This window comes from Hemiscyllium ocellatum, chromosome 7, assembly GCF_020745735.1.
Source record: "Hemiscyllium ocellatum isolate sHemOce1 chromosome 7, sHemOce1.pat.X.cur, whole genome shotgun sequence".
Taxonomy (NCBI): Eukaryota; Metazoa; Chordata; class Chondrichthyes; order Orectolobiformes; family Hemiscylliidae; genus Hemiscyllium; species Hemiscyllium ocellatum.
The window spans coordinates 48,003,332-48,015,990 of NC_083407.1; the positions used below are offsets into that span (position 1 = coordinate 48,003,332).

Below are 12,659 nucleotides of genomic sequence, written 5' to 3' on the forward strand. Positions count from 1 at the left end.
GCTCGAGCTGCTTGGGAGGATTTAAACTAGTAAGGTGGTGTGGGGGGGAGGTGGGACCCAGGGAGATATTAATCTCTTTCCTCACTCTGAGACTGGTACAATTGAGAAAAGAAGTCAGTCAAACAGTCAAGGCAGGTCCAGGGACAAAGCAGAGAGCAAGGTAGGACTGATAAAATAAACTGCATTTATTACAATGCAAGAGGCCTGAAAGGGAAGGCAGATGAACTCAGGGCATGGTTAGGAACATGGGACTGGGATATCATAGCAATTACAGAAACATGGCTCAGGAATGGGCAGGACTGGCAACTTAATGTTCCAGGATACAAATGCTACAGGAAGAATAGAAAGGAAGGCAAGACAGGAGGGGCAGTGGCGTTTTTGATAAGGGATAGCATTACAGATGAGCTGAGGGAGGATATTCCTGGAAACACATTCAGGGAAGTTATTTGGTGGAACTGAGAAATAAGCAACAGATGATCACTTTATTGGGATTGTATTTTGGACCCCCGAAAAATCAGCGGGAAATTGCAAAACAAATTTGTAAGATCTCAGTTATCTGTAAAAATAATAGGTTAGTTATGGTAGGGGATTTTAACTTTCCAAACATAGCCTGGGACTGCCATAGTGTTAAAGGTTTAGATGGCGAGGAATCTGTTAAGTATGGACAAGAACATTTTCTGATTCAGTATGTGGATGTACCTACTAGAGAAGGTGCAAAACTTGACTTACTCTTCGGAAATAAGGCAGGGCAGGTGACTGAGGTGTCAGCCGGAGAGCATTTTGGGGCCAGCGACCAGAATTCTATTAGTTTTAAAATAGTGATGGAAAAGGATAGACCAGATCTAAAATTTGAAGTTCTAAATTAGAGGAAGGCTAGTTTTGACGGTATTAGGCAAGAACGTTCAAAAGCTGATTGGCAGCAGATGTTCGCAGGTAAAGGGACGGCTGGAAAATAGGAAGCCTTCAGAAATGAGATAACAAGAGTCCAGAGACAGTATAGTCCTATTAGGTGAAAGAAAAGGCTGGTAGGTATAGGGAATGTTCAATGATGAGAGAAATTGAGGTTTGGTTAAGAAAAAGAAGAAAGCATATGTCAGGTGTAGACAGAATAGATGGAGTGAATCCTGAGAAGCGTATAAAGGCAGTAGGGGTATACTTAAGAGGGAAACCAGGAGGGCAAAAAGGGGGCAGGAGATAGCTTTGGCAAACAGGGTTAAGGAGAATCCAAAGAGTTTTTACAAACACATTAAGTACAAAAGGGTAACTGGGGAGAGAATAGGGCCCCTCAAAGATCAACAAGGCGGCCTTTGTGTGGAGCTGCAGGAGATGGAGGAGATACTAAACGAGTATTTTGCATCAGTGTTTACTTTGGAAAAGGACATGGAAGATATAGAATGTATGGAAATAGATGGTGACATCTTGAAAAATGTCCATATTACAGAGGAGCAAGTGCTGGATGTCTTGAAACACATTAAGGTGGATAACTCCCCAGGATCTGATCAGGTGTACTCTACAACACTGAGGGAAGCTAAGGTAGTGATTGCTGAGCCTCTTGCTGAGATATTAGTATTGCCGATAGTCACAAGTGAGGGGCTGCAAGACTGGAGGTTGGCTAATGTGGTTCCACTATTTAATAAAGGTGGTAAGGACAAGCCAGGGAACCAAAGACTGGTGAGCCTGACGTCGGCCGTGGGCAAGTTGTTGGAGGTACAGGATGTACATGTATTTGGAAAGGCAAAGACTGATTAGGGATAGTCAACATGGATTTGAGCATGGGAAATCATGTCTCATTAACTTGATTGAGTTTTTTGAAGATGTAACAAAGAGGATTGATGAGGGCAGAGCAGTGGACATGATCTATATGGAAGGTAAAAACAATGACTGCAGATGCTGGAAACCAGATTCTGGATCAGTGGTGCTGGAAGAGCATAGCAGTTCAGGCAGCATCCTAAGGTGTTCAACAATGTTCCCCGTGGGAAACTGCTTAGCAAGGTTAGATCGCATGGAATACAGGGAGAACTAGACATTTGGATACAGAACTGGCTCAAAGATAAAAGATAGAGGGTGGTGGTGTAGGGTCGTTTTTTCAGACTGGAGGCCTGTGACCAGTGGAGCGCCACAAGGATCATTGCTCAGTCCACTACTTTTTGTCATTTGTATAAATGACTTGGATGTGACATGAGAGGCATAGTTAGTAAGTTTGCAGATGACACCAAAATTGGAGGTGTAGTGGACAGCAAAGAGGTTTACCTCAGATTACAGCAGGATCTGGACCAGATGGGCCAATGGGCTGAGGAGTGGCAGATTGAGTTTAATTTAGATAAATGCGAGGTGCTGCATTTTGGGAAAGCAAATCTTAGCAGGACTTATACACTTAATGGTAAAGTCCTAGAGAATGATGCTGAACAAAAAGACCTTGGAGTGCAGGTTCATAGCTCCTTGAAAGTGGAGTTGCAGGTAGATAGGATAGTGAAGAAGGTGTTTGGTAAGCTTTCCTTTATTGGTCACAGTATTGAGTACAGGAGTTTGGAGGTCATGTTGCAGCTGTACAGGACATTGGTTAAGCCACTGTTGGAATATTGCAGCAATTCTGGTTTCCTTTCTATCAGAAAAATGTTGTGAAACCTGAAAGGGTTCAGAAAAGATTTATAAGGATGTTGCCAGGGTTGAAGGATTTGAGCTATAAGGATAGTTTGAACAGGCTGGGGCTGTTTTCCCTGGAGCTCAAAGGCTGAGGGGTGACCTTATAAAGGATTATAAAATCATGAGGGGTATGGATAGGATAAATGGACAAAGTCTTTTCCCTCGGATCGGGGAGTCCAGAACTAGAGGTCATAGGTTTAGGGTGAGAGGGGAAGCTATAAAAGAGATTTAAGGGGCAACCTTTGCTTGCAGGTACATGTATAGAATGAGCTGCCAGAGGAAGTGGTGGAGGCTAGTACAATTGCAACATTTAAAAGGCATCTGGATGGGTATATGAATAGGAAGGGTTCGGAGGGATATGGGTGCAGGCAGGTCGGCTTAGATTAGGTTGGGATATCTGGTTGGCATGGGCATACCATGGATCTGTTTCCATGCTGTACATCTCTATGACTCTATGACCTTCTCATTTTTTTTTTTGGATTCATCTGGCAACAAAGACCATGTCAGAATTTGTTTTGAAAGTTCTAAAGGCACATTCTGTATTTGAGCCAATCTCCTCAGCCACAGGAAGTAAGCAATTCAGGAGGATGTATGTCAGAAAGTTTCCTTTTCTGAACAACAGGAAATACCTTGATAGTTTTCAAAGTATGGTTTATCTTACTTTGTGATGATAGTTACAATTGTAACTTCCCTAAAGTCACTGGGGAGTTATTTTCTTTCCACTTTCATAAGATGAATGCGTGGTGACTTTATGTTAATACAAGCTGTACAGTAAGTTTTGAAGACCTCAGTTGTACAGTTTCACAGGCTTTTGTGCTTTTCATCTGTTTGATTGCTTGTTTCTGCTAGTCCACCAATGGAAGTCCTCCCATTCTGTTGCATGGTGCTGGAGTATTGTCTAAAGAGTATTAGTTTTTAACTGTAGATTCAGTTGAAAAATTGATAGAAATATTATTTCTAAAATTGCTGAACAATATTATTATCTTTAAAATATGATTTGGTGATTATAGTAGCAGGCTGTTGCTTGTCTAATCTGTTGAATAGCTGACCCAAATTTGACACTCCTCTCCACACGTTAGTAAGGACAATTTTGCAGAGTTGCTTGGACCCGGTGTGTTATTTCATTTTTATAAGATCCTAGGTTGTAGCCAGCTGGTATATCAGATTATATTCTCATCTGATTTTTATGTGGCTGTTTGGTAAGTTGAGTGGTTTGTTTGACCAGTCCAAAGAAAAGTTAAGCTTCAATCACATTACAGAACCAGTCTATCCCTTGGTTCTAGAAATAAGAATATTCTGTATATGCATATAGACTGTTATAAGATTACCTATTACCTTCCATGAGACATTATTGAACCACATGAGACTTTTATGATATGCATTTATGACTAGCTTTTGATCTGTATTAATTAAAATTTCACCATCCTGCCTTGATGAGAATTGAAAACATCATTAGATTTTTAATCTAGATTACCGAAATACAAGTTCAATGACATTATCATTATGGAACATTTTCCTTACTGAGCCATAGCCAACAATAGTCAACCCTAGAAATTCTAGTGATATCACATTTAACTCAAAAAAAGTGCATTTGCTTAGCACCTATATCAGTCAGATAACCTTCCAAAGAGCTCCATAGACACTGAATTACTTTTTGAGTGTATTGTTATAACCATGGGATTTATAAGATTATTATGCTTTAGGATTTTATCTTTTGCTTGATAAAGATGTTATATTTTGAGACTGTATACTTAAATTTAGGGTTAGTGAAGGGGATCATGTCACATGTCTGCCTGACAGAAAACACAGAGAGCTTAATTGTTAGAGATCAGATAAAAAGGCTCAAGTTGTTTTATTGAGAGGGAGGTGAACAAGCTTTTCACAAATAGGGATAATAACAATTGTTCCTAAATCTATGATGGTTAGACTCTACATCTGCTGAGGTCTTAACAAATCGGAATCAATATCAAATTGTAAACAATTGTGCTAAAAACTATTCTTTCTAAGAAGAAAGAACAGTTGAGATCAGACATAACCAGCTTTTGCTTAGATGCAAAGCTACAAGGAGGAATGTGACAAAGCCATATGTGATTAGTTTCAGGTTTCCATATAAACAGAGACACCTCAAAGACAGAGAGAGTTGCAGTTTCATCTTATGTGGTCTGTAGCTAACAGAGGGAGAAATGAAAAGTTAGAATTATACTAGCCATACAAAATATTGTAAACAGAGGAAGGATGTTCCTCATAACTGGGGAGTTCAAAATTTGGGAGCCATTGTCCAAGGATACAAGTAGCATTGAGGTGAGAAAAAATTTCTTCACCCAGAGAGTGGTGAGCCTGTGGAATCTCTGCCACAGAAAGCAGTTCAAGCCAAAATGTTTAATATTTTCAAGGAGGTGTTAGATATAGTTACAGAATCATAACACATGTGGAAGCAGGCCATCTGGCTGATCAGGTCCATATCAACCATCAAGACTCACCCCTATCTCTGTAGCCCGACATTTCCCATGGCCAATTCACCTAACCAGCATATCTTTGGACTGTGGGAGAAAACTGGAGCACCTGGAGGAATCCCATGCAGACACAGAGAATGTGCAAACTCAACATAGACAGTTGCCCGAGGCTGGAATCAAACCATTGGTCCCTGGTGCTGTGAGGCAGCAGGGTGAACCACTGAGCCACCTGAAAAGGGATATCACTCAGTGGTGACTTTTAATGTGAGTGTCACCACACCTCAGGGAAGGGAAGATGTTGAGGAGGAAAGTCCTTCATGTAACCTTAACCAGTGCAGGAATTGAATCCACAGTGTGGTTTTTTTAATTACTCTGCATTAACAAACTAGGTATGCACCCAACTGAGTTAAACCACCCAAGTTCTGATGGCTAAAGGGAGCAGTGAAAATGGAGAGCAAGCAGGAACAGGGTACAGAGTTGGATGATCAGATGTGATCACATTTAATGTTGGAGCATTCTCATAGGGCTGATTGGGTTACACCTGTTCCTATTTCCTTTGTTTCTTTGTTTAAGCTGAGAAAATACTGACTTCATCTTTCACCACTCAGAACATAGAAGCTCATATTTAGTTTAATGATCAAGTTCATGAAGAGTTAAAAGAAACTGAAAAATTTACCTGGCTTGCAACTATAGAAATAAATCTGTAGTGTGACTATTATTGCGAGAGACAGTTCTCTGATTTAATGTTATCCAGATAGAAAATGAAACAACACATTTGAAGGTAGGAGCAACTGCAAACTTAGAAGTCTAGAGAAAGTGCTAAGTTACAAGAAATTACCTACTTGTGCGGTTTAAAATGTAAATTACCTGTACAAATGAAATATATAATATCATGCTTTTGCATCAAACAGAAAGGTAAGATACAACCTCAGTCTCATCTGAAAGTAACTTTGTCTGGATTATTAGTTTATACTCTCGTGTTCCTGTGTTCAGATCTTGCCAGACTAAGAACATTCAGCTCCAACAGTGTTTGATATTTAAATATTCACATACATAAATCTGACCCTTCAATCTCCAGATTTCATATTTTTGTCACAGTCCAGCCATTTTCACTGAGACAGAAATATCATTAGGCAGTCATCCTTCCTCAATCTGAGCTATCTGTGGCTAGTTCACTTTTAAAATGGCTTTATGAAGTTTGAAAGCCTTTGATATACTTATGCTTTGTGTTTCAGATGTCTACTCTGGGGGACACTAAGAAAAGGGGAGGAAATCTAACTCTTTAAAGATAGAAAGTAAATATCACAGTTTTGTGTGTTGCACCACGAGACTTAATTTTCCAGTTACACACATCATCACCATAGATTATACTTTCTATTGTTTCACAGACCTTCATGTTTGAAGCACATTCGTTACACTCATTTGATGCATTTGTTGAGGATGTAAATTATAAAACTTCTGATGAACTAAGTAAAAATCATTGTGATACAGATTTTTGCTATAGAATCCCTGGTGATTTAGTCATAATCTTACAGTTTTATATAGACATTGCATTTATTTGCTAGTTTTTGAATTTATTTTTTTCGTACATTTAAGAAAATGTTAAGAGTTTATATAGAGATGATATTTGATATACACTGATCCTTTTTACTGCTACATTTAGCTCAGTTGTATTGTTCTTACCTGTGAATCAGAAGTTGATGAATTCAAGCCCAGTCCAGGACTTGACCATATAACCACTTCAGTGTTGGAATAAACGACTGCTGCAGTGATGGAGGTGCTACCTTTTGGATCAGCTGTTAAATAAGAGTTCTTGTCACATGGATAAAAAAGGTGGCAGACAAGGAAATAGCAGGAAAGATCATCAAATGTACTAACCACAACCAAGAGAAATAGATTCACTGGTCCATTCCTCTCTTTACTGTTCATGGAACCATGAGGGAATAATTTGACAAAAGTGCTTACTTGCGGGTGATTAACAATTACAAAAATAAGTATGAGATGACCAAACATGTATTGATTTTTCACAGATAAACATCCAGCTCTTGCTTCCTTTCCATCAATTCTGAGAAACAAAACTAAGCTAAAGCCCAGGCTTTCAGATCATACCACTGGAACATGTAGGAAACTAACTGAATCCATTTATCATTGACACCTTTCTGATTTCTTATTTGAAGTGCACTGAGTTTTCAATCTCACTTTCCAGCCCAATGCCAAGAAAGTCAGTCCTAAAGGAAGATTACAAACCTAAAAAAAATTAACTCCACTTCTCTCTCCACTGTTTCTACCAGATCAGATTAGTATATCCACTATTTGTTTTTCTATCAAGAATGTATACAGTAACTATGATGACACCCACATTCCTCTCACACACACACTCCACCCATTACCTGTCCCTTCATCTTCTCTCACTTTGTGCTTTTTCTTATTCATTTATAGCATGAGGGAATTATTGGCTAAGCACGCATTTCTTACACAAACCTAATAGCCCTTGAGAAGTTGGTTCTGAGCTGTCTTCTTGAAACACTGCATCTTTGGGGTTTAGGGATACACACAATACGTTTTGGGAGGATGTTCAGGATTTTGACCATGCAGAGTGAAGGAATACCAATATATTTCCAAGTCAAGGTGGTGAGTGTCTTGGAGGGAATCTTACAAGTGATGCTATTTCCATACATCTGCTGCCCTTGTCCTTCTAGATGATAGACATCATAGATTTGAAAGGTATAGTAGCGTTCCTGGTTCCAGAAGGTTCCCTTTAATATGTTGGGACTGCAGTAAACCGTGGGTAACTGAAACCATGGAAAATGATTCCGCAGATACGGGGAATGCCCTTATTGTTGAAGGAGTCTTGGTGAGTTGGTACATGATGCTGAACCTCTATGTTGGTATTGGAGGGAGTGAATGTGGAAGGTGATGGATAGGAAGTTGCCTTTGTTGAGATGAAGTCAAACTTCTGGAGTGTTATTAGAGCTGCACCTATCAGGCAGCTGGAGGGTATCCCATCACATTCCTGACTTGTGTATTGTAGTTGGTGGTTGTGGTTTATAAGTTAGGAAGTGAATGATTTGTCACTGATTTCCAATTTCTGAGCCACTTTTGTTGACACAGTATGTATTGGCTAGTCTAGTTTCATTTCTGGTCAACAGTAGCATCCAGGATGTTTGAAGTGAGGTGAAAGTGTTGGTAATACCATCCAGGGGAGTTGATTAAATTCTCTCTTGTTTGGGATAGTTATTGCCTGGTAAGTATATGGCATGAATTTTACTTGCAACTCATCAGGCAAAGCCTGGGTGTTGTGTTGGAATGTTTGTATATGAACATGTGTTGTTGATCTGTCTAAGGAATCAGGAATTGTAATCATTTATGAACATCCCCACTTTGAACTTATGGTGGAGGGAAATTAATTGATTAAGCAGTTGCAAATATTTCAGCATTGAGTTGCATGATGGTTCAGTGGTTAGCACTGCTGCCTCACAGCGCCAAGGACGCAGGTTTGATTCCAGCCTAGATGACTGTCTGTGTAGAGTTTGTACATTCTCCCCATGTCTGCGTGGGTTTCCTTCGGGTGCTCTGGTTTCCTCCCACAATCCAAAGATATGCAGTTTGGGTGAATTGGCCATGCTAAATTGCCCATTGTGTTCAGGAATGTATAGGTACATTAGTCAGGGATACACAAAGGATAATAGGGTAGGGGAATTGGTCTGGGTAGGTTACACTTCAGAGGTTGAGTGTGGACTTATTGGGCCAAAGGGCTTGTTTTCACACTCTAGGGATTCTATGATCTTCAACCATCATCCTTTGTGCTGAGTATATCTCCAATTCCCCTGATTCCAATTAACTGAGTTTTACTAGAGCTCCTTGATGTCATCCTTTGTCAATGCTGTCTTGATGTCAAGAGCAGTGACTCTCATCTCGCCTGACATACTTACCTTATATAAAACCATAATATCTTGAACAATTTCTTCATTGACTACCCATCTCTATATAAACTCTAACTTGTCAAAAATCTACAAAACTTATGATGTACTCGAGTTCATTCATCCAATCTCACTGCACTTTTTAAATAAATTTCTTCAGGGCTTTATCTCAGTTTAAGCTTGTAAACTTCACCAGCTGTATATTCAAAAGGTATTTGTCATGTTTAAACTTGATCACACCCCACCTTCCAACATTCCTCACTTGATAACAATGTTTTCACCTGTCTGGGCCCCAGCAATTGGAACTTGCTCTGTAAACTTTTCAGTTTGCTACATCCCTCCCCATCTGTAAATATTCCTTAAAATACATAGTTGAATTCTGTGCAGTCAGCAATGATAAAATCATTTACCCTGAGCCGACATCTGATATTTTACGAAAATAAAATAAGAATACGTATTTCACATCCTTTGCTATTCTACAAGTGTGTTCCAGATAATTATATTTTCTGATATGGAGGGAAACACAGCAGCTAGTTAAAGGGAATATAGCTTGATCAACAGTGGTATAATACAAACAAAAACAAATTGCAATTGTAAGCACATTTGAATTGATATAAATTTTAAATTTCAGTGCTTTATTTTGAAGAACAATGCAAAAACATTCTAAACCTGATTTTAAAAATTGCATCTTGGAGATATATATTGACTCAAAACAAGCAACCATACTTTTAAGAAAAAATAAGTGGAAAATAAATAATTGTGCTCATGGATGAGTGACTCACTGTCATGTATAAATGGAAGATTATATCAGAACAATTATACTAGTGGAACTGGATTCTGTTCCTAGTACTGCCTCCCCCAACCCTTTCAGGACTGACAGGTTTGCCCCACCCTCTCCAGTAGCATAATACAAATTACCAAATACAGATGTATAAATTCCATATAATCATAATTCAGGACTTAAATGTTCTGTAATATTAGTAAGTTTTTAAAAAAATGACTGCTGTAAAAATCACTGAAAAATCATCACTTGTGTTGAAAATACAACGTCTGGTTCAGGGTAATCATTGAAACAATGTTTACTACAATACTCAACAAAAACTTCCCGCAAAGATCCAGTGATCTCTGTAGTCTTTTGCAAGATCAGATAAAATCTAAAGCCAAGGCAAGAAGAGCTCTAAGCATGCAGTAACAGTAAAGTAATCAAACTGGGTAAGCTAGGTGAAAGTGGATACCGCAGATGCTGGAAATTAAAGTCAAGATTAAAGTGATGCTGGGAAAGCAGAGCAGGTCAGGTAGCATCAGAGGTGCGGGAAAATTGATGTTTCGGGCAAAAGTCCTGATGAAGGGCTTTTGCCTGAAACATCAATTTTCCTGGTCCTCAGATGCTGCCTGACCTGCTGTGCTTTTCCAACACCACTCTAAACTGGGTAAGCAACAATCATGTTGGGAGTATTCTGACAGACAGTATGCCAGGAGTAAAAATTACAGAATCTCTTTATGTTTAACTTAAATTACTAAATGAATGATTGAGGCAATGCATGGCACCAAAACTAAAACATTACAATGAAATTTTAAAAACATTAAAATATTTGGAATTTCTTATCATAAATACAACTGTAAGCAATCTGGTACTACTATAGTGGCATATTTCATCTCCTGAAACAAACTCCAGACTCACTCCTGCATGTAGTTTGTTTATATGACAGCACTTCTTTCACTGCAGAAACATGTGGCGGCATGTGTGAAGTTGTTCCTTTTTGATGTTTTCTTATCAGTTTCATTACTTCCATTAAAGTGATGTTGGTTTAGAAGATGGAGTGAAGGTCTTTTCATATAGCAGTTGAATCTATTACAATATCCTGAGCCAACAGATAGTCTGAAGCAAATGTCGGTAAGTAAGTCATTGGAATCCACAGGAGCTTCGCATCAATGCCTGCACTGTAACGGGACCGAGGGTACTTTGCTGTCAGAGCATGTTCCATACACCACACCACCTTGGAAAGGTCTGTACTTGATAGTTTCTTCACTAAATTCACCTGTCTGGTACCTGCTGTGGAAGACCCAAAACAAATGTTAGAAAAGTTGATTGTAATAAAATATTTTTTAAAAAGCCACTGCAAATAAAAATGGAAACTGGAAACCTGAAGTAAAATAGGGAGTACTGCAGACACACAGGAGACCCATCAACATCTAAACTAAGGAGCAGCATATTAACATTAACTGGAATGGATTTCAATCTCAGCAAAACTGGAAGTTAAGTGACATTAATCTGACATAAAATACAGGTATGAAGAGGACAGAGTTATGGGGAAAGAGGTGAATGCCAAAATGCTGAATGAACCTTTCACATTAAAAAAAGTTGGTGTAAAAGCTAACATAGTTCACTACAAAGCACTTAAGTAATGACAAATAGAAATAACTAAATAAGGCAACAGAATTAAAGAACTGAAAACCACATCAGGGAGGCAATGCCTTAGTGGTATTATAGCTAAACTATTAATCCAGAAACACAGCTAATGCTCTGGAACCCAAGTTTGAATGCCAGCGTAGTGGTATTTGATTTCAATTTTAAAAAACAAATGATAACCATGAAGCCACTGTTGATTTGAGAAGTGTGGTGCTGGAAAAACACAGCAGGCCAGGCAGCATCCGAGGAGCAGGAGAATCGACATTTCGGGCGTAAGCCCTTCTTCAGGAAGGGCTTATGCCCGAAACATCGATTCTCCTGCTCCTCGATGCTGCCAGGCCTGCTGTGTTTTTCCAGCACCACACTTCTCAACTCTGGTCTCCAGCATCTGCAGTCCTCACTTTCTCCCAGCCATTGTTGATTGTCAAAATAACCTTCACTAATGCCCTTTAGGATAGGAAATCTGCGATTGTTACCTAGTATGGCCTACATGTGACTTCAGACCCACAGCAATGCGATTGACACTTAATTATCCTCTGAAAGCCATTCAGTTGTATCAATTGCTACAAAGTCTAAAAAAAACAGAACTGGGCGGATCATCTGGCATTTTCTAGGCCCGGAACAGACAATGGCAGAAACAAACTTGTCAACCCTGCAACCCTGCAAAGTTCTCCTCACAAACATCTGGGGGCTATGGCCAAGATTAGGAGAGCTGTCTCACGGATGACCTGACATAATCATACTCACAGAATCATAACTTACAGACAATGTCCCAGACAGCACCACCATCATCCCTGGATATGTCCTGTCCCACCCAGCAGGGGTGGCAGCACAGTGGTATACTGTCAGGAAGGAGCTGCCCCATGACACCTCAACATTGATGCTGGAACTCATGAAGTCAAGAACAAGGAAACCATTTGGTGATTAACATGTACCACCATCCCTCAGCTGATGAATCAATACTCTTCCATGTGGAGCAATATTTACAGGAAGCACTGAAAATGGCAAGTGGATGGAGGATTTTGATGTCTATCACCAACAGTATTTCAGCAGCAGTATTGCTATGAAACTGGTGGGGTCCTAAAGGGCATAGCTGCTAGTTTGGGTCTACAGCAGGTGGTAAGGGAACCAACAAAAGGGAAAAACATACTTAACCTCATCTTTGCCAACCTGCCAGCTGCAGGTATATCTATCCGTGACAGTATCCATAAGTATGACTACCACACAGTCCTT

The 12,659-nt window shown here is 39.5% G+C and overlaps 1 protein-coding gene across 2 annotated transcripts in view; it reads right to left on the bottom strand.

The window, feature by feature from the left end:
* Positions 1-9,689: 9,689 nt before the first annotated feature.
* LOC132817428 (dehydrogenase/reductase SDR family member 9-like) overlaps positions 9,690-12,659 on the bottom strand; it is a 36,763-nt gene continuing 33,793 nt past the window's right edge. For both annotated transcript variants that reach the window (XM_060827863.1, XM_060827862.1), the window contains exon 5: positions 9,690-11,069. In XM_060827863.1, the coding sequence (XP_060683846.1) occupies positions 10,849-11,069 (221 nt within the window). In that variant the 3' untranslated portion in view covers positions 9,690-10,848. The remainder of the gene's footprint in view (positions 11,070-12,659) is intronic.